Genomic DNA, 21,200 nt, shown 5'->3' on the forward strand with positions numbered 1-21,200 from the left:
GTATTTAGTGCATTAGAATATAAATCCGTTACAATAACTTGTAAAAAATACAGTGGTGTAGTTTTTTTTTACAAAAATACGGCGACCCCTGTCCAGTTGTACACCACTGGTTGAACCATTAGAGCTCGTATTTTAGGGAATGCAAGACCTACTGTCGTACATTATCTGTACCAAATTTTATTGAGATCGGTTAATCGATTCTGGAGATATAAACAAAAATTCAATTTTTTTTAACAACTTCAACACCCTGTATCTCTAAAACGAGGCCGTTCCAGACCTATGTTTATAAGGCAAACTCCTATTATTTTCAAGAGATCTATCTGTCCTCGAAGTTTCCTGCATACAATTCGGACCACCCTGTATATATTTTATTATACCAGAAATGAGTTTCACAACGAAATAATATTTAAATATTACTGATTTCTATTAGTTCACATTTGGTATGCACTGTTCAATTCGTCTCATCTTATTTCCAATAACTCTCCTAAGCTGATGTGGTGTTATATGTCGACATGCTATTACATATTACATAAATCTTTTCTGTTTTGGGGCCTTGTTTTATACATCATCTTTTTCACAATTCCCCATAAAAGGAAATCAAGGGGCGTCAAGTCTGAAGCTTTTGACGGCCACTCAGCTAACGGACTTTTGCGACCTATCCACTTTCTCTGGAAATACTCATTCAACCAATGACGTACTATTACCGCATATGAATAGGTGCTCCATATAATTGAAGATGGAAGGTCTGTCTCATTGTCTCAAAAAATTCATAAAAATCTCTGCAAAAAAGGAGGGCCCGATTATGCGATCACATAATTAGACAAGCATGTCGACAAATACTACCACATCAGTTGAGGAGAGTTATTAAAAATAAGAGGAGACGAATTGAAGAGTACATGGTGGACTAATGGTAGAAAACAGTAATACATTGAAATATTATTTCGTTGTGAAACTCATTTCTGGTATAATAAAAAAATATATAATTTGGCTATCCTTTTGTGAGCACCCTGTATGAGTGAAATCAATGAAACTGCACCTATTTTGTGAACACCCTGTAAAAGCTAAAATAATGAAAATTTGTATTTAGGGTTTTGAAGTGTGATAAAATCGAAAATACTATCCATTTCTTTCTTAAAAAATGCCTAATATGTTTTTTCATTTTTGAGGGTCTTTTCTTTATGATAATAGGCCGTAGAAAAGATCACATGTCAAAACATATAATATCAAAAAATAGGCCTTTTTAAGTACTGCCACATAAAAAAATAATTTTGGAAATCGGCCAACGGCATCCTAAATACGGAGGTGTCCCGACTTTAAGTGAAACACACTGTACATGTTTCAAATTCCCTCGCAAGAACTAGACATCTCCGGGAGATACCGAATTCTTGTACTCTACTTGTTCAGGTGTTGTGGGTTGTATTATGTTATAAACATTTCTGATGAGTGTTGCTAATCAATTTAAGAAACCTATGGATAGAAATAAAATCAAATTTACAATATCTAAGTATAGGATTTTTATATCTGATTTTAAAAAAATCCTGTTTTCCTATTTCCTATGATTAAGAAGTTTGAACTCGAAAAAAATAAGCATTTCTCCCATAAAACGATGAAGTTTTGTATTCAAGAAAACGTTTATTAAAACCAAATAAACTTGAGCACGTCATTTCCCCAGCAAACAACTATGTACCTCTAGCTAATAAATAATGTTATGAAATAAAAAGAAATCATATTGCTCCTCAAATTTCGGCTACCGAAACTTCGCTTTCAAAATATGAATCCTATAGCCTATAGAAAATTAGTTTATGTAAGTTTATTACTTTATTACTATACAGGGTGATTCAGAACTTATTCAAAAAAAAAAAATTCTGGATGTACAGGGGACCCTTACAAATACAATTTTGTAAAGAAAAAATCAAAAAGGGGCAGTTCGAAAATGATTTAAAAATACATGTCTGCACGGCACTGGAAACTGGTCCACTGTAAAACCTGACCTCGCACAATGCGACCGGTATGGCGGCGTGATAAAAACGGACAAAAACTTTCGCAAGGAAAGAAATATGTAAATAGAATTTTATCGCACCTATTTTATATCGGCAAATTCAAATGTTTTTGCCTTTATTAATTATTAATAAAATTAATTTGTGTTTTTAAATAATAAAATCATTTGACATACCCGATGCTGCAACAGCAATTGTTCAAAATTTTATCCACTCANATAAAATAGAATATAAATTAGTGAGTTTGATGTTGGTTCAAATCACCCCCCCATACGATACTTACAGATAGAGGGTTGCACCCTGTATCAGCAAGTACGTACGGCGTCGCTTAAAAATTTATCTATGTATCGATCCGAAACTTGCAGAATAAATGCCGTACTGTAATAAATCACCAAAACCCGGGTCAAAATTTTCTGAAAATCAAAAATTTTCCTGGCTTCCGGTATTGCTATTTTTGTACGGCATTAAGTCGAGGTTAATTTTTTTTGTTTAACCTATATACTTTAGAAATGGCTGGGTCAAATGACCCCTTGAAAATTTCCGATGGGCTTGTAGTCTAGATATCATATAGAAAATTAGTATGTAAGTTTATTATTTTATTACTATGTAACATTTTGTTTCAACCAAAAATAGAGCTTACACCACTCAACACAAATTTTATTCAGAAAGATATGCAAATACTGTGCAAGAAGCAGGTTTCTCCATTTTTTTATATCCTTGTCTGAGGATATTTTGAAAAAAAAATCATGTGGGGGCATCTTTACTATTGAATGTTTAAATGAGATGTACACAGAAAAGTAACTTTTAAAGACCAACTAATTTTTAAAACATTTTTTTGTCTTCCTGTAATTATTTAAAATGAATATACCTCGTTTTTGCTTTGGACCCCTCAATTATTAAATACAATAATAAAAATAATAAAATAATAAAATAATTCTATCTTGTCCTATTTTTATAGTTCAGTCGAATTAGATCATAAACCACTGAAAACAAATAAGTGACAAACTTGTGTTTTTTCACTTTTTTTACTGCCCATGAAAATCTAGACGACCTATCAGAAAATTAGTTATTTTATGTTGTTGCCTACAATTTAAGGAGCCTAAAGTCATATTCAATTTATTAACTGTAAAATCAAGATTGAACACGGAAAAATCAATTTTTGAAAATTGCGCAGTATTATTACAAAAAACGATGGATGTTGATGAAATTTATGGAAAAGACGCTCAATCTAATGACCAATACCTGTACCAAAGGCCGATTCGATGTACTGTGAAATAGTTGCTCCGGGAAATTGTTTATTAATTTCGGTTTTTCTTGCTTAATTGTTTAATTACTAAACGTTAATTTTAGAAGTTAATATCGTACATTAGGTTCTAATTTATCCAAAGAAACGTATCGAGAAAGAAAAATTTCAAAAAGTTGAAATTAATTTGCGCTTTACAATTAACAAAGTAGGACGTGCAAAACAGCATTATAACCAAATTGTTCCAGGGTCAGGCAAAAACTTCTAAGGAATTTGCTCTTTTTGTATTAAATAGAGCTTATTTTTACGGTAATTTAAAACAAACAGAAATCACGTACGCCCCTTGGTTCCCAAGATAGCTTTTTAGTTACCATAAAAATAAGCTCTATTTAATGGAAAGAGAGCGAATTCCCGAGCAGATTTTGCCTGACCCTGGGACAATTTATTTATAACGCTGTTTTGCACATCCTACTTTGTTAGTTGTAAAGAGCAACTTTTTTAAATTTTTATTTTTCGATACATTTCTTTGGATCAATTAGATAGAACCTATATCTACGATATTAATTTCTAAAATTAACGTTTAGTAATTAAACAATTAGTTGCAAAACAACGAACGAAATTAATTAACAAATACTTGGAGCAACAAATTCAGGTCAATCGAATCAGCCTTTGGCACATATGTTGGTCATTGGATTGACCGTCTTTTCCATAAATTTGTGCAGTTTTCGAAAATTGATATTTCCGCGTTCAACGTTAACACATTGGTGAAATGTGGCTTTTGGTACATATCTTAAATTGTAGGTAATTTAATTGCCTACAACATAAATTAACTAATTTTCCGATAGGTTGTCTAGATTTCCATAGGCAGTAAAACAAGTGAAAAAAACAGGTAATTTTGCCAATTATTTGCAATTTGCCAACTTAGTGACACTTCTGTCGAGTTAGTTTTCTAATATTATCATTCTACATTCCCTTTACCGCCATAAAGTACAATAAAATGTCTACTAATATTTTTTTTACGTTCTAATTGGACTGTTATATTTTTTCGTAGCTACGGTGACATAATAATACGCCATGGTTGTCGCCATGTTGTTTACTCGTATATCTATTACTGTGTCTTGAAATTCATTTTGAAAAAAAAAAAAATGAGTTCGAGTGGTTCTCAATGGGAGATATCAAAAACAGTGAAAGAAGCAATAGAATATTTACTACCAGAAAAGTTTAGAACAAGGTATGAAAAATAATAGAACAGGTTCAGGGAATATTGTGGTGCAAAAAATTTCAAACGATTTTTTATTGTTTCAAGTCGCCTTGGCCATAAGATTAGCTGGAACCTGTCGTCGAGAAGAGTTGACCAAAATAATGTTAAATGACATCGAGCAACAGAATAATATTAACATTCCCGATTCAAAAACACTTTTAGGTGGAAAATTTGTAATTTATGTTCAGGAAAATGAATATTGCATCAAATATGTTTGACGCCTCTGTACGTAACACAATCGACTGTGTTTATTCTGTAACAAAGGAAAGTATACCACTCAAGTTGTTGAAATTAACTCCATCGATAGCTTCCTACCTAAAATGACCATGTTCTAAAACCTATACAGAACACTGTTTTAGACGGACGTCCTAAGCGTTATTGGCAGACGCCGGAGGAGATTTCATGACATTGAAACGCTACAGTGGATGGAACTCATCCGCTATATAGTCGAGGAAATGAAACAGTGAACCTCCTAAATCTGTGCAGTAAGATGGATTGTGATGCGGTTTTTTGCATTCGATTCGTTAGAGCGTCCAGAAAGTTTGTGACCCTATGTGATCAATGAGAAATGAAAATTGCACCCGTGCATAGAAAAAATGCATTTTTAAAATTGCATCTCGAAGAGTTAAAAAATGAAAAATTGTAACTTGGAGAATATTGACGGAAATGAGTTCAATTTTGCTACTCGGGGGTTTTTGGGGTCGCTGAACACGAATATTATGACGGCAACGGTCTCCGAGGTATCTAGTGCCCAGGGCGGCCGGTTTCCACGTCGTCTCCTAGAGTTTTGCGGAAATTCGTTATAAACTTAGCCGAAACTCGTTACCTCGGTGTTTTTGAGGTTGCTCAACACGAATATCACGACGGTAACGGTTCTCGAGGTACCTAACCCAAGATGGCTGGTTTTTGTGACAACTATTTTATTCTTAATTATTTTTTATTATAAAAATTCATTTATTCATTATAAAAAATATATGTCTTCAAAAAATATTATACTTAGATATCTTTACAATTTTAATTTTTCTTATTTCACGTGTGCGCTATAACTTGGAGCGTATCGGCATATACTAGTATATGTAAGAGTACACATTAGTATAAAAAAAATGTTTCGGGTTATTTATTTAGACATTCGAAAAAGCTTATGAAGATCACATCGGTACCTCGGAGACCATTACCGTTGTGATATTCGTGTTGAGAGACCCCAAAAACCCCGAGGTAATGAGTTTCGGCTAAGTGAGGATTGCTTTCGCTGTACAGCAAGAATAAAACGCTCTCTCAACGGTAATAATAAAGTATTTTATTGAAAACTAAGTTGTATAGAAAAAGACGTGTTGACGGGACGACTGTTTGCTGGAGAGTCCCCGTGTGTGGAGTCGGTCGTAGATATATCAGTACGTACCTGGTGGCCGGCCGGCGCCAGCCCGCCGTAGACCCTTCCTGGAACGTTGGTGCGTCCGGCGACGCTCTTGACGTAATGCTTAAGAATGGGTCACTTGCAAACATGTGTACCCACATAAGTTTATAACGAATTTCCACAAAACTCCAGGAGACGACGTGGAAACCGGCCACCCTAGGCACTAGGTACCTCGGAGACTGTTACCGTCATGATATTCGTGTTCAGCGACCTCAAAAACCCCCGAGTAGCAAAATTGAACTCATTTCCGTCAATATTTTCCAAGTTATAAATTTTTCATATTTTAACTCTTCGAGATGCAATTTTAAAAATGCATTTTTCCTATGCACCGATGCAATTTTCATTTCTCATTGATCAAATAGGGTCACAAACTTTCTAGACGCTCTAACGAATCAAATGCAAAAACTGCATCCATCTTACTGCACAGATTTCGGAGGTAAGGCAGTTTTTAGTGCTTTATTTCCTACACCAATAGCAGAAGGATGATATGTTGCTGATTCGGAAAAAAACAAGATCGGAATAGCAAAGAAAATTGTCAAATCAACGGTAGCAACATACTTGACGATCTCTAATTTTTGCCTTATAATTATGAAAATATTACTAACAATTTTATTAAAACAGATGTGTACATATAGATATTGATATGTCGTAAGAGTATTTATTTTCGCTCATTTTATCCAATAAAAAAGTTAATTTCCTTTTTTTGTATTATTTTATTCACTTTTTACATTACTAAGAGTATTTTTCATTACTAACAGCGTGTCGTAATTACCTATTACCGCACGCTGTAGGTAATACAGGGTCGGAAAGTCCCCATGGTTCATCGGTCGTTACGTGAGAGCGATAAAGCAAGTCATAGAAATCCGTGCGATAGAGAAAGATGGCTATAATGAAGGCGTCTAATAGTCACCGCCCATTTCGCCCTTCCACAAATAAGAAGTGGATCTTATTTGTGGAAGGGCGAAATGGGCGGTGACTATTAGACACTTGCGTACAAATTTACTTAAAGCACAGTTGTAAATAAATATTATCAGTTAATATCGCTGTGTATATGTATACATTGTAACGAAATAAAAGACACACTTACTCTGCATTCGTTTCTGGTGTCGGCAAGTCACCAATAGTGGTCAAAGTGAGCGTGGACCAGTAGAGAGATCCTAAATATTTCCTGGTTAGAGTTGCATAGTCTCCTGGGCGGTAAGGATAGACCCAATCGCCCTGAAATATAATTTTATATTATCATATCAAATAAATTATAAGAAACGAAATATTTATAATAAATTACATCGCATTCTTACCTGGAACCCTTCGGCTTCGGATAATAAAAAATAAAAACATCCAAACCAGTGAGCCAATATCAAAAGAATGTGAATTAAGTTTATCACCCTCCATAAATTCGGCCATACAGTTCTGGATTCTACCATATAGTAATAGTTAACAGCACGATATACCTATAGACACGAAAGAAAATTAGCTGCAGGAAAGCTATTAACAATAGCAATAGATCTAGTAGGTGCTTGTCATACGGAGATTACCGTCAATGGAACAAAGTTTCACCAACCTTTAAAAATCTCGGACACCTGAGCAAGGGGTGCCATCCGAATCTAAACTGCAACAGATCGAGTGGGCACAACGCCGCCAAATCCAGCAAAAAGGCACGGGAACGTAAGTAGTGACAGGCCAGTTTTTTAGAGTCGTACACCATCAGACCCTGCTCCAAATAGCCAGTCCGAAGTTGGACGGCCAAATCCATCAGAAACACCAAATCACTCAGAGAATCACAGGTTAGCCAAAAACTAGTCACCATTTCCTAAAAATTATGGGTAATGAAAAAAGCAATTGTGGTATAACCCATAAAAATTAAGAGAAACTGAGAATATCTACCTGAAGTTCAGGAAAGCTTTGTCGGACAATCAATGTCCAAAGGTTGTATAAAATGCAAATAGTTAGAACTAGGAGCCAATAAAAATAAAAGTTTGAGTCAGGATTAACCACAGTTTTCGGTTGTTTTCGCTGTCTTCGTCTTCTCCTTGGGGCCGATTGATTATCACCTGAAAAACATTAAACCCAGGTATTAATTTTACTAATTAATTATTCTGATTGACAAAAAACTTATTCATGTAATGGATAAGAAGTTATTTTAAGAAATTAAAGAGACAGTGATTACAAATTTTCTACATTTGAATTCAAATCATGAAAAAAACAAAACCTGATGCTATAAATTCTAGTTTTACCTCCTTCACTACCAGTGTCCTCGACAGTTTCTTGAGTTTCAGGTATCTGTCGAGTGGAAAAACGTTGTAAAAAAGAGTCTTCTCGTTTCAGAGGCGGTTTCTGTGAAAGAAAAACATGTTTTGTAAATACTACTAAGAAAATACACGTAAAACTGCACATTGCAAATGTATACGAGTATACTAATAAATTTAAAAAGTATTTATAAGAGATAAAAAACAAAATAAAATAAATAAAAAATATAACATATAATACGTTTTTAATTAAAATTTAAACCCACTGTGTTTTCGGAAATGGTTTACTTCTTTTCTTAAAACAAACAATTTATATAGGGTGTTTCCTAAGTACGGTCGGTAACTTCAGGATGCTATTTCTTATTTTATTTATAAGTTCCTATAAACATGTGCGGTCGGAAACGCTTAGATTCCGAGATACAGGGTGTTGAAAATTTTAAAAAATATAATTAATATTTGAAATAAATTTGGAACAGTCAATGTTAGGTTCTTAAAATTTGGCAGTTATGGTAAGGAGTTGCATTTTTAGTATAAAGTCAATGCGTCAATGGATTTAAAAATTTTTATTATTTTCAGACTCGCCTAACCTTTTTGCAACAAAAAAGTTGTCTAGAATTATTTCCCTGATACTAACTGATACTTAGAAAATGGCCGTCAACTACAGCAATCATAGAAATAATCAGTTTCGACTCAAAATCAAAGCACATGTTGAAAATGGCGGCCTTCTGATAAATCGCACGATTTCAATCGTTTCATCATTGATTGTTTCACTTGTTCAAAAATTCGTTGAAAATTTTATGACATCACAATTTTGAATTATTCAATTTTCATCTAGTACAGGTGTCTTATAGGTACACAAGAGGCTTGAGGTGACCCTATACCCTGCGCGTCCAATCCAGCGATTAGGAAAGGTGTTGTAGAGGTACCATACCAACGAGCAACTCGGCTGAAATGAGCTGAGGCACCGTTCTGCATAAATCAGAAAGCTCTTACGTGTAGAGGTACATCTTATAATAAAACGTTTAGTTCTTCGGCTAAAAACTGCCTATACGAGTCACCATACATTCAGTGAAAATGATTACTGAAAACCACCATCTCTTATTGCATGCGATTTTCGTTTTTATGAAAATTAATAATTGCTTCTAGCGAAGGAGTTGCCTTATAAGTAAATAAAATATTCGTCAAAAAATTGTTATTATGTGCCACTGTATGGAGTAACCACCTACTGAAATCTAGCCTTGACTGAAAATCACGGGGCAGCAGAGCTTGTACCCATTGTATGTGGTATGGAAATAGCTGACAAACTTTCAAAACTTTCCAAACAGTCTTTGGACTTACATGAAGCTGCAATGCTATCTTCCTGGTATTGTTCGAAGGATCTTCTATCTCTCGAAGTATAGCTTCTTCTAACTGTACTGTTGAAGGTCTACCTGGAACTTCCGTACTGCACATAAAACTACCAGTTTCACCCAATCTGAGATGTAGCTTTCTAAATGTTTTAGAACATGACGTTACTCTGTTAGGATAACGTTCCTGACAAATTCACCGTTCTTCTTCCGCATTCCCATTTGCTAAGACGTAGGTGAAATGCATCTGGGCCATTTCAGCGTTAGTAAAGTTATTCATTTTCGAATTTTATTATCTAATCCACAGTTTGGATTGACAACTTATAACTAGCAAAATGCCGACAATCTCGGTAGGTACTAAAGAAGTAACTAAGACAACAAGAAAAGGTATACCATTTTATCTCTTATTTTTGTTGCCGCTGAATTCAATAAATAACTTGTTTTTTTCTTCTAAGAATAGCTTAGTATTAGGCAAAAAATTCAAGGCGCCTTTTTTGTTGTAAAATGTGAGGTGAGTCCGAAAATAATAAAAATTTAAAAAAATCCATTTTACGACGAAAATGTCTGGCGGAAGATAAAAATTGACTTTATAATAAAAATGCAGTTCTTTACCAACGTACAATACTGCCAAATTTTAAGAACCTAATATTGACTGTTCCAAATTTTTCAAATATTAATATATTTTTTAAAATTTTCAACACCCTGTATGTCGGAATCTAAGCGTTTCCGACCACATGCTTATAGGAACATTTTTTCTTTAAATATCATAAGAAATTGTGTCCTGAAGTTACAGACCGTACTTAGGAAATATCCTGTATGCTAGAATGTTTGTTATACAAACTTATACATATACAGGGTGTCCCATAAGCACATGAACAATAAGGTACTGCGACATTCTTTGGCTCAAAAGAAGACGATTTGTCCTAACTTCCATTAAGAAAAAATGTATGGCTCCTCTGCTATTGACTGTCAAAGTTCTTGAAAAAAAAAATGTTTTTGTAATATCTGGTGAATGTTACGATGGATTTCAATGAAACTTGCTGTGGACTTGTTCCTAAGTAAGACTCATGTTTTGATGAAGCAACCGCGTCCATCCGCCTTGGACTAATGGTAAATTCTTGAGTGTCGTGGTACAAGAATTACCAGAAGTTTTTATTTGGTAGCTGGAATCAATTCATTTTATTTGTATTGATGCATCAGTCCTTTTTCGAGATTTTCGTGCTCTTGGTAAAATCTTGTAGCATTCATAGTTTTTACGTAAAAAAATGTTTTCGATTTTAGACATACATTATCAGTACTCACTACTACATTAAAATCCATCGTAACATTCTCCAGATATTACAAAAAACATATTTCTTGCAAGAACTTTGCAGGCATTTTTTCTTAATGGAAGTTAGATCAAATCGTCTTCTTTTGAGCCAAAGAATGTCGCAGTACCATTTTGATCATGTGCTTATGGGACATCCTGTATATGTACTTGTAAAACATGAGACTGTATTAAAAAAACGTGAAAAAGAAGGATAAAAGACCATTACTTAAAATTTTGTCAGTTCAATTAACAATAAAAATACCATTACAATAACGTAAAAAAAAATTCAGTCAATACAACATTGAAATAATGTCACTTACTGTGAACCAATTATTTTTAAAAAATTATACTATCAAAAACAGGATTAATATTTCTTTGTATGAATGAGTTTTTATACGAACATTCAAATGAAAACATGAAACAAATGAGGTTGAAGAACAACTTCACAGAAGAACTTATCAATATTAACATTACATTAACAGCATCAACAACTGCAATACCAATTGAAAACGGAGGCGGTAAATCACACCAAATTTGAAAAAAGAAGTTAGGCAAATTTCTATGCTTAACAAATTGTAATAAAAAATTATAAATGTTGTTAAAGTTTATTAATATCAGATTTTTTATTCAAAACATTAGAAAAATTATTAATACGAACCATTTTAAGAAAAATGTGCGTTTTATAATTAGTCTCATTGTCAGTTTCCAAAACTGTGACATCGACAAAATTCATTTTATGACCTGTTCTTAATGTATGTTCTGAAAGTGCACATCAAGTTTTTTTTTTAAGTACAGGGTAATCCACTCCCCCCTCCCCATTAACTTTTTTGTTTTTAGAGTTATAAAAAAATATGAAATACAAACATACGATCTTTTATAAATTTTTCAAAAATAACAGTAGAAAATCAAATGAAGTCCAAACTAAATGGCCGCGGATATTTAATTTATATAACTTTGTTAATTTAAATGGAATACCCTGTATATTTTTGTGTTGGGTCCATCTCAAAAGAAGGATTTTTATGTAGAAAATAAGATACCTTGTACCTAATTGTTAGACCTCTTTCAGGCATTTCTGTATTTTTTTTAAATTACGTAAAGATTTACAGATTTAATTGTAATATATTTTGACATATCGGACATTGATACGGTCCAAAATGCATATATATAGGTCATGGACAATTTTATATGGTAGATCGTGACAGTGACAGGTTATGCCATGACAACATTTTTATTGTTTGACATTTCGTATTATTTCATAAAAATGTTGCCACGACATTACCTGTCAGTCACTACACGTGACCAGTTTGTCTAATGTAAGTCTGTTTGTAATTGATACCTTCAGTTTTATAAACAATAGATTTTTCAAGTTTATAGTAAGGTTCCTTTGTCTTACAGAAAAGACTATTACATTTAAGTGGATTTTTAAAACCAATTGTAACATTTAAATCCTTAATAATTTGCATTAATTTTGGGGTAAGATCTTTCTTGTGTATTGTTATCAGTCCCACAGTTATTATTAAGAAATCTATTGGGCTGGTGTTTTACTCGCGCTAGTTGGTAGTAAAAATACTTTAGAAAGTAAACCAGCTATATAAATTATTCTGTATTATTGATCTGTTACACTGTATTACATAATATATAAAAAGAAATATTAGGTCAAAAGTGGCGAGAACATCATCGCTTGAGTTCTAGTTTTAATAAGAGTAATAACCGTTTGTTTTTACGATGATTTCTATTGTTAGGAATAAGCCAGGTCCCAGCCCGAAGTAGGAGATAAACGTCACTGAAAAGTTTTTCCGTTCGACCCTTTACAAGTCAAATAACGAAAATTGAGAGCGGAGGCGAAGCTGATAATGCCGCCCCCATGTACCACGCGCCTATACTACACCCTCTTATTCAACGTAATAGTGTATTTGTTAAATGGGTGGCTTTTTAACAGTGGGAGGATTCTCTAAATCTCGTGGCAACTTCTAAAATGAAGAGTTTACTTTATTTTAGCTCCTTTCCGTTTAGAATGCTTATTTATAGAATGTAAGTATATTTAGGTATTTAACATTTTCAACTCTAGATTTAGAATTTTATTTCAGGGTTTTAAATTTCAATTTTGTGATGAATTTTTTTACCCAGACGAATCTCTTAGGTAAAATATAATTATTATATGACCTCCCTAAATGAGGAATTTATATAAATGATAATTTTTGTGGCGTGGCTACGAGCATTTAAAAATATGTTACAGAATCCAGATATACCATTCTTCTCTTACCGTCTGCAAATATTAAATTCCGGCAAGTTCTACACTGCATAAATACTAACATTATCACACTAGTGTAGCGGAAATTAATACAGGGTGTTTCCGAACTGCGTTCCTTGAAAAGGGTGATAAAGGGCACGAAAATAAGCAACTTGTATGACTGATGGTCTAAACGCTTGTTTTCGAGAAAATTAATTAAGAGATTAACCATAAATGTAAGCGATCCTGCGCATCTTGTGCACGTGCGTTGTGTGTTGCAATATTACTTAGCGGGCGTATAAAACTAACAGTACCATGTGGCTTGTACTACGGGAACAACTATTACACTCTATCATATACAAAGGGATCAGGCATTAAATAACAATGATTGTCAGCCCCGTGTGGAATTTTGCCAGTGGTTTTGTCATCAAATAACACAAGATCCGGATTTTACAAGCAAGGTGTTTTGTAGGATTAATGTTGTTTTACTAGAGACGCTGATTAAATTTTCCCAATATTCACTATAAGTGTGATGCAAATCCTCACGTTGTACAAAGATCTCGGTTCCAGCAACGGGTGTCAGTGATGTGGAGTTTTTGGTGACAGATTTCTGACCGTCATTTGGAATAATGTTCATTAGCACATGGAAATCGTCTATTAGTAAGTAATTGGTTTATTCGTTTAATTTTTATGTTACTTTTAAACGAGATTTGAATAAATTTTGACATTTTGATAAAATATTTAAAATGCACTGTGGTGATGTTGTTCCGGTCTCCGGAACACCACCAGAGTTAGTAACAGCTGCAAAAAATGTGACCATAAATTTGTTACCAAACAAATCTAGGGGAAAATACGAATTCGTTTACAAACATTTCAAGACTTATTATCTTGAAAAGAAAATATGATCTTCCGATCCGAAAATATTATGACTGCATACTTTTCCGATTTATCTACAAACTTGAAAGCATCTACGTTATGGTCAAATTACTCCATGTTGAAGCAACACTTGGTACAAAGGAAGACTTTGATATATCAAAATATTTGAAATTACGTGTTTTCCTGAAACGTCAAGGAAAACTATAAACCAAAGAAATCAAAAGTTTTGTTAAATAAACTATTTGAACGTTTATTACTCACTCAAGTACTAGATGCTTCGAGCATATACTACTTACTGGAGGTCATTGAAAAAAGTGTGGCTGAGTGCGTGAGAGAGATAGACAGTATCTCAGTACATGCTATCTCATTCTTCGCTTCAACGACGGGAGCCCTGCGGTAGCCAATGAGCGTGAGCATTCATTTCCAACCAATCACTTGCGTGCTAAAGTGAGACAGTATGTACTGAGATACTGTCTGTCTCTCTCGCACACTCAGCCACAATTTTCGCAATGGCATGCTGCCTGCAGTAGTATATGTTCGAAAACTAGATCTGCAAATTTAAAAATATCTAGATCAATAAATTTCTGAAATATACAGAAGCCTCTGGACCGACAATTCTGACCTGGCTAATTTTTTGTGGAACATTCAGTATATGGATTTTCCAAAAAGCGAATGGTCAGTTTTCTTCAAACCATTTCAGTAGAGAAAGTAAAAAAGTAAAAAGAATAGAAAAGCCTAGTCCACCTGTGTCAGCTTTATGAAACATCCAGTACCAAACATCTGATTAATAAGATATGATTTGTCATAAAAATATTGCCATCGACAAATTTCTGAAATATACAGAAGCCTCTGGACCGATAATTTTGACCTGGGTCAATTTATGTAGAACATCCAGTATATGGATTTTCAATGAAAGCGTCTGGTTAGTAACTATATAAATATTCATCAAGAGATTTCATTAAATAATGTAGGAAAGTGGATAGTGAAATGTGAAAAAAATCCTTGTCTGCCTGTGTCATTTTTAGGAAACAGTCAGTATATAAATTTGCAAAATGCTTTTGAGTTCTACAATGTAAGATTCTTCATAAAAATATTGCCATCAATAAATATCTGAAATATACAGAAGCCTCTGGACTGATAATTCTCACCTGGGTCAATTTATGTAGAACATCCAGTATATGAATTTTCAAAGAAAGCGTCTGGTTAGTAACTAAAACTATAAATTTTCATCAAGAGATTTCAATTAATAATGTAGGAAAGTAGGTAGTTAAATGAGAAAAAAATCCTTGTCCGCCTGTGTTATTTTTAGGAAACAGTCAGTATATAAATTTGCAAAATGCTTCTGAGTTCTGCAATATAAGATTCTTCATAAAAATATTGCCATCAATAAATTTCTGAAATATACAGAAGCCATCATATCCATATTGCCATCAATAAATTTCTGAAATATACAGAAGCCTCTGGACTGATAATTCTCACCTGGGTCAATTTATGTAGAACATCCAGTATATGAATTTTCAAAGAAAGCGTCTGGTTAGTAACTATATAAATTTTCATCAAGAGACTTCAATTAATAATGTAGGAAAGTAGCTAGGGAAATGAGAAAAAAATCCTTGTCCGCCTGTGTCATTTTTAGGAAATAGCCAGTATATAAATTTGCAAAATGCTTCTGAGTTCTACAATATAAGATTCTTCATAAAAATATTGCCATCAATAAATTTCTGAAATATACATTAGTTTTTCCTTTTTAGGTTGCTTTAATATGTGATGTTGCCGGTGCATGTCGCCGTGATCAATTAAATTTGCATGATATAGAATAATATAGATGATTTATAATCAGAGCTTTTGATTAAAATACCGGATAATAAAGCGAAAAAAAAACGAGGTCATTTGTGATAAACAAAATTAAATGGTAAGCCCAGAAAATTTTGAGAGTTGTCGCCTTTTCTTTAAATATTCAAATGCGAAAGGTTGCAGGCAAATGGTAGGAATACATACATACAGTTTGGTAAAATACCTCAAATTGTCGCAAAATGTTTAAATTTGCCAAATGCAGATAAATATACAGGACATTGTTTCCATTGATCCTCTGCGACCATTTTGGTTCATGTTGGGGCAGATTTAATTGTATTAAAGAGACATGGGGGATGAGAATCTTCAAACGTTGCCGAAGGATATATAGAGGAATCTTTTACAAGTAAACTAGACATAGCAGATAAAATATTTAGAGGAGAGAGGGACAAAGAGAAATTTGCTTATAGTAATAATATTGTCGAAGAAGAAATAATTTACAGCAATAATGTCGCCGACTTCTCGAGTAAAATTCAGTCAATGTTTAATAGTTATGGAAACTGCAACATAACTATAAATATAAACAAATAGTTATAATAAACGTTTAATATGTGGAATATCTTCAATAAATGTTATAATTACTACATAATGCATTTTTGATGTGAACTGGCTGACCTGCATGTATTTATGAGTATTTACTGTATACAGGGTGGTCTGAATTTTATGCAGGAAACATCGAAGGCAGATAGATCTCTTTAAAATAATATGTGTTTGCCTTACAAACATAGGTCTGGAACGGCCCCGTTTTAGAGATACAGGGTGTTGAAGCTGTTAAACAAAATTGATTTTTTTGTTTTTATCTCCGGAATCTATTAACCGATCTCAATAAAATTTGGTACAGATAATGTATGATAGAATTATATTCCTTATATTCCCTAAAATATGAGCTTTAAAGGTTCAACCAGTGGCGTACAACTGGACAGGGGTCACCCCTTTTTTACAAAAAAACCTACACCACTGCATTGTTTACAAGTCATTGTAACTGATTTATATTCTAATGCACGAAATACGTAAAAAAGATAACCTTAATTTTCCCTAATATTCGCCGTTCCTAAGTTATTCATACCAATACAATCCTCTTGTGGCAGATACTTCTAACCATAATATTACAAGAATTATTATGTTTATGCTTAAAAGTAACCAACAAAATTATTTACACTCCTTTCTACACCACCTGTGAGGTAGTGTTCCTGACGTGTTTTAGTTTTCCCTGGAGGCTTAGTACTCTTTACACATAAAACAATTTAAATCAAAATAATAATATATTTACCAAGCAACAGCAACTAAACAAGAAACAAAATTAACGTTACGTATTTACAACAATTTTTCAAAATGCGAACTACCCATATCGATACATTTCTGACATCTGTTAGTGGAATTAATTGAAGCTAATGTCATCTGGTGGTTTTCTTTTAATTCATTACACCCGTCTTCTATTCGTTGCAGTAGTTGTAGTCTTGTATCTGTTGGTGTAGAATAAACTTTACTTTACAGAATGTCCCAAACATAGAAGTCCAGGGGGTTTAGATATGGCAGTCTGGCTGGCCAAGACACTTGACCCTGTACACCATTATGACATTGGCATTTGTTCTTCTACCTATCCATTGCCCCATATAATTTTCATTAAGCCATTCTTATATTATTCTCTCAGAATGCGCAGAAGCACCATCCATTGTATTCAGCTATTTTGTCGTATATTTAATGGAACATCCTCTAATAATTCAAATAGACGGTTTTCTAGAATGTTTAGAAATGACTGGGAATTTAGACGGGGTGGCAAGAAGAAAGGTCTACAATCTTTATTGCAAATTATTCCAAGCCACACGTTCACATAAAATTCGTGTTGAAAAGATCTTGACCGTCATGAGGATTTTCTTGTGACCAAATATGCAGATTGTGAAAATTCACTACCCCTGGCCTTTGGTAAATGTACATTTATTATTATTTTGATTTAAGTTGTCCTTATTTGTAAAGATAGTGAGTTAGGCTTCGAGAGGAAATTAAAACACGTAAGGAACTCTACCTCATAGGTGGTGTGGAAGAAACGAGTGTAAAGAAGAAAGAAGAACATTTCCGAACGATATCAGAAAAAATAATGTCCGTCGTCTAGAACACAATAAGTTTAATAAAAAGCACCAAAAGCTTAAACATGCACTGATTCCATGGCAATTTTGATAATGCATTGTGGAGGGTCAATAAATTAACTAAAATATTGTGCATTAGAAAGTAGCAATAAGCAAGGTGTTCCATTAAAAAAATAAAACATCTTTTGTAATAATATATTTCCTTCTTAATAGAGAATTTAAATATGTATCATTGTAATCAGAAAAAAGGGAAAATCAAAAAAATTACAAATATTTGGAGGTTCCATTAAAAACACAGAAGTTTGGTTTATTTCTTCGAAATGCAACACAATCTACTGTTTTTAAATCGCAGAAAAATTTCTAGAAATTTTCGTCTTTACCATTTGTAAGGGATTCTGCTGACCAAGGAATTGGCATGAGGTCATCAAAGCTATTCGGTCGTATGAATGTATTGATAGACAAAATAGTTTATAGTATTGGGTTACGAAAGCCCGAGCAGTATGAAAAACGCAGAAGTAAGGCAGTTGCCACCAGCCTCTCATTAAGTATTGTACAGAGAATATATAGTCAAAACTCTTATTATTATTGATGTTCTTTCAACATGTAAACACAGATTACGATTATATGTTATTAATGATCGGAAGTGCTGACGTATTATTTGTGTTACCTTTCACATTTTTCCTAAATACGAGTACGAATACGAGGCAGAATGTTATGGGAATGGACCTGAACGTCCACTGAAATTCAGTCAATTGTTATCAATTCAATGGCGTTAGACGTTAGGCTATAACACGAGTGGCGGTATTTTTTGACACATTAAAGCGATTTGCGCTTCATTTATCGCATTGTCTATTGCAACGCATTAAAGCTTCGAGCATAGTTGCATAAAAATGAAGTGGACTTTCTAGAAGTATTTCAAATGGATCCTAGACGAAAAGCATATATTAATAATCGACACTCATATAATACAACTGTAAAGCGGCCTCAATCTCCATGATGAAATTATTTTATCAAACAATGCGTTATTTGTTGAGTAGACATCAAACACAAGTCTAGCTATTCACTTTACCGTGTAATTTTATATATTATTTTTAACACAATAATTATCGCGATAATGGACGTTAAACGTTAACATTAGTGTGGCCCCAGAATCACAGTTATTTTAGCGATTTCAATTATTGATTTCATTATTATTAATTCCTGCTCTTGGTAAATATATTCACTAAGCATTATATAAATAGTACTTTGACCAAGAAAAATTAGTATTTATATGATGTTAGAACAACTGTTACCTAGTCGTAAATACATTTGGACAAGTCTGATCCAGTTGTTGACGATCCAAGATAAATGTTACCTCTCCTCGCTAATCTTGCGATCGTAAATTATTGGTAGCAGCTGTAACACATTCACGTAAATCATCAATAGTTGGCTTTTCAGTATTACAGACTTCATTTTTTAAATGCCCCCATAAAGAAGTTTTCCTCATCCAGTCCACCATACTTCTTGAGCTTTATTAAACGAATTTTCAAGAATTTGTCAAAAGTGAAAGGGCATACTATCGTGCACTACACTCGTTATTGAACAGCTAAGGATGCATATTCAAGAAGTCCAAGTCACTTCAAAGAAATTCGAGTTACTGAAAACCATCCATTCGATTTTGCAATATCAACTGTACAATTAAGCGATCGTCGGTGCTGGAAATGATCTCATTGAATCTCATGCAGATTTTCAAGTTCCCAGACATGTGTATCGCGAACATTAGTCGTCTCATTTCATGATAACTCAGCGAAATTTAATCCGCAACAGATACTCGTTGGTACTAATCATTAGGCACGTTGTATATGATAGGAATATATTTGAGCCACGCATAATATGCGCTACACTATTAATTGGGACACTACAGACACTTGCGGAACCATTTGCCTCATATTTATGGGGATTTTCTTCCACAATATTTAAAATTTGTTCCTAGGCTGATACATTACTCCCCGTTCGTACTCCCGTTGAACAACAGTGACAGAAGTAGCAACATTTGGTACATGTCTACATTTGTTGCATTAGCATTTTGCCTTGTTCCACCATAAATTAAAACAATATCCATTAATTCTGGATAGTACTCATAGGTTATTTTGAACACTAGCAAGACTGATGTGTAAACAATAAATCAAGGTAAAAAGAGCAGTGTTGACATCTCAGCAGAATTTCCATTAAATTTCATGATTTCAACTAATTCCTTTGATGGTTAGCGAATATAACGGACTATTTATTGCTCAAGCCCTGGTTGTAATTGTTTTTAAGAAAAATAAGGATAATTCTATCAGTACAGAACACTTGTAATATCCTATTTTATGTTTTGTGATAATGACTTCATTTGATTCGGTGCCGTGTTTTTTCGTGATTCAGAAATCTAAACAAGTTTCGTTCCAAATATTTGAATTGAATATGTAAACTGAAAAAATATGTTACACTCATAAAAAATTGAAATTTAGCGTAAACAGTAAACAAACACAATTCAGCAGGTGCTGCGAAAAGATAATAATTAAAGTTTTCTCCTATTCTCCAAACACAATTTTGTCAAATATATTAATTTCCAAAAAATAAATTAACTTACTTTAGTTAAAACTAAAGGAACGTAGAAAGAATAGAGATCGTGTATCTGACTTTTGCAGACTTATTATTAAGGTTGTATTAAACCAAAAGTTTATTATTAAATTTTCATAATTTGTTATACCAGGTTGTAATAATTGAGTGGGGGTCATATTTACACAGAGGCTATCTTTGACTTTCAGAAACACATATTTATTTATCAAATTCCGTGAAAACTTAATTTTCTTTTTACCCTTTTGTTTAGTAATGTTCATACCCCCCCGCTGGAGTAATTTTCATACCCCACCGCTGGACAAGCTAGTGTGACTTCAAACAACGACAGGCGTTAGACGCAGCGCATGCACAGTTGAGAACTGGGCTATGCATTGTTGTCAAATCTCATAGTTTAAATGAAAGGTTATTAAAAAGCAACTTTTCACATCACCCGCCGCCGCCGTAAGTAAAAAATATTAACATAATTGTAACAACTTTAAACGATTTTTTAAAAAATATTTCATATCAATCAGATTAGTACTTTCATTTATTTTTTTTTTAATTATGTTCGCCTTTTAAAATAGAGAAAATAATTATTTTAGAACATAAATTAGTTTAATTTCCAATTAGTAACATATCTACATATTATTAGTTAATACTTAATAAATCTGTAAAAAATTTTAAGTTTTGTAAAAAATTTGGTGATTTTAAAATAACCCGTGGTTGTCGTATTATAGCAATCAGTTTTCATTAGTTTCTCTGT

The 21,200-nt window shown here is 33.3% G+C and overlaps 1 protein-coding gene across 1 annotated transcript in view; it reads right to left on the reverse strand.

Moving 5' to 3' along the window:
- The window catches only part of LOC108917159, a 234,381-nt gene that overhangs the window by 158,607 nt on the left and 54,574 nt on the right, over nt 1-21,200 (reverse strand). Inside the window, exons 4-8 of the mRNA XM_023455102.1 lie at nt 8,150-8,249; nt 7,800-7,966; nt 7,477-7,725; nt 7,214-7,366; nt 7,003-7,133 (exon numbers count right to left, since the gene is read on the reverse strand). Of these exons, the coding sequence (XP_023310870.1) occupies nt 7,003-7,133; nt 7,214-7,366; nt 7,477-7,725; nt 7,800-7,966; nt 8,150-8,249 (800 nt within the window). The remainder of the gene's footprint in view (nt 1-7,002; nt 7,134-7,213; nt 7,367-7,476; nt 7,726-7,799; nt 7,967-8,149; nt 8,250-21,200) is intronic.

The sequence above is a fragment of the Anoplophora glabripennis genome, unplaced genomic scaffold (genome assembly GCF_000390285.2).
Source record: "Anoplophora glabripennis isolate ALB-LARVAE unplaced genomic scaffold, Agla_2.0 scaffold79, whole genome shotgun sequence".
Lineage (NCBI taxonomy): Eukaryota > Metazoa > Arthropoda > Insecta > Coleoptera > Cerambycidae > Anoplophora > Anoplophora glabripennis.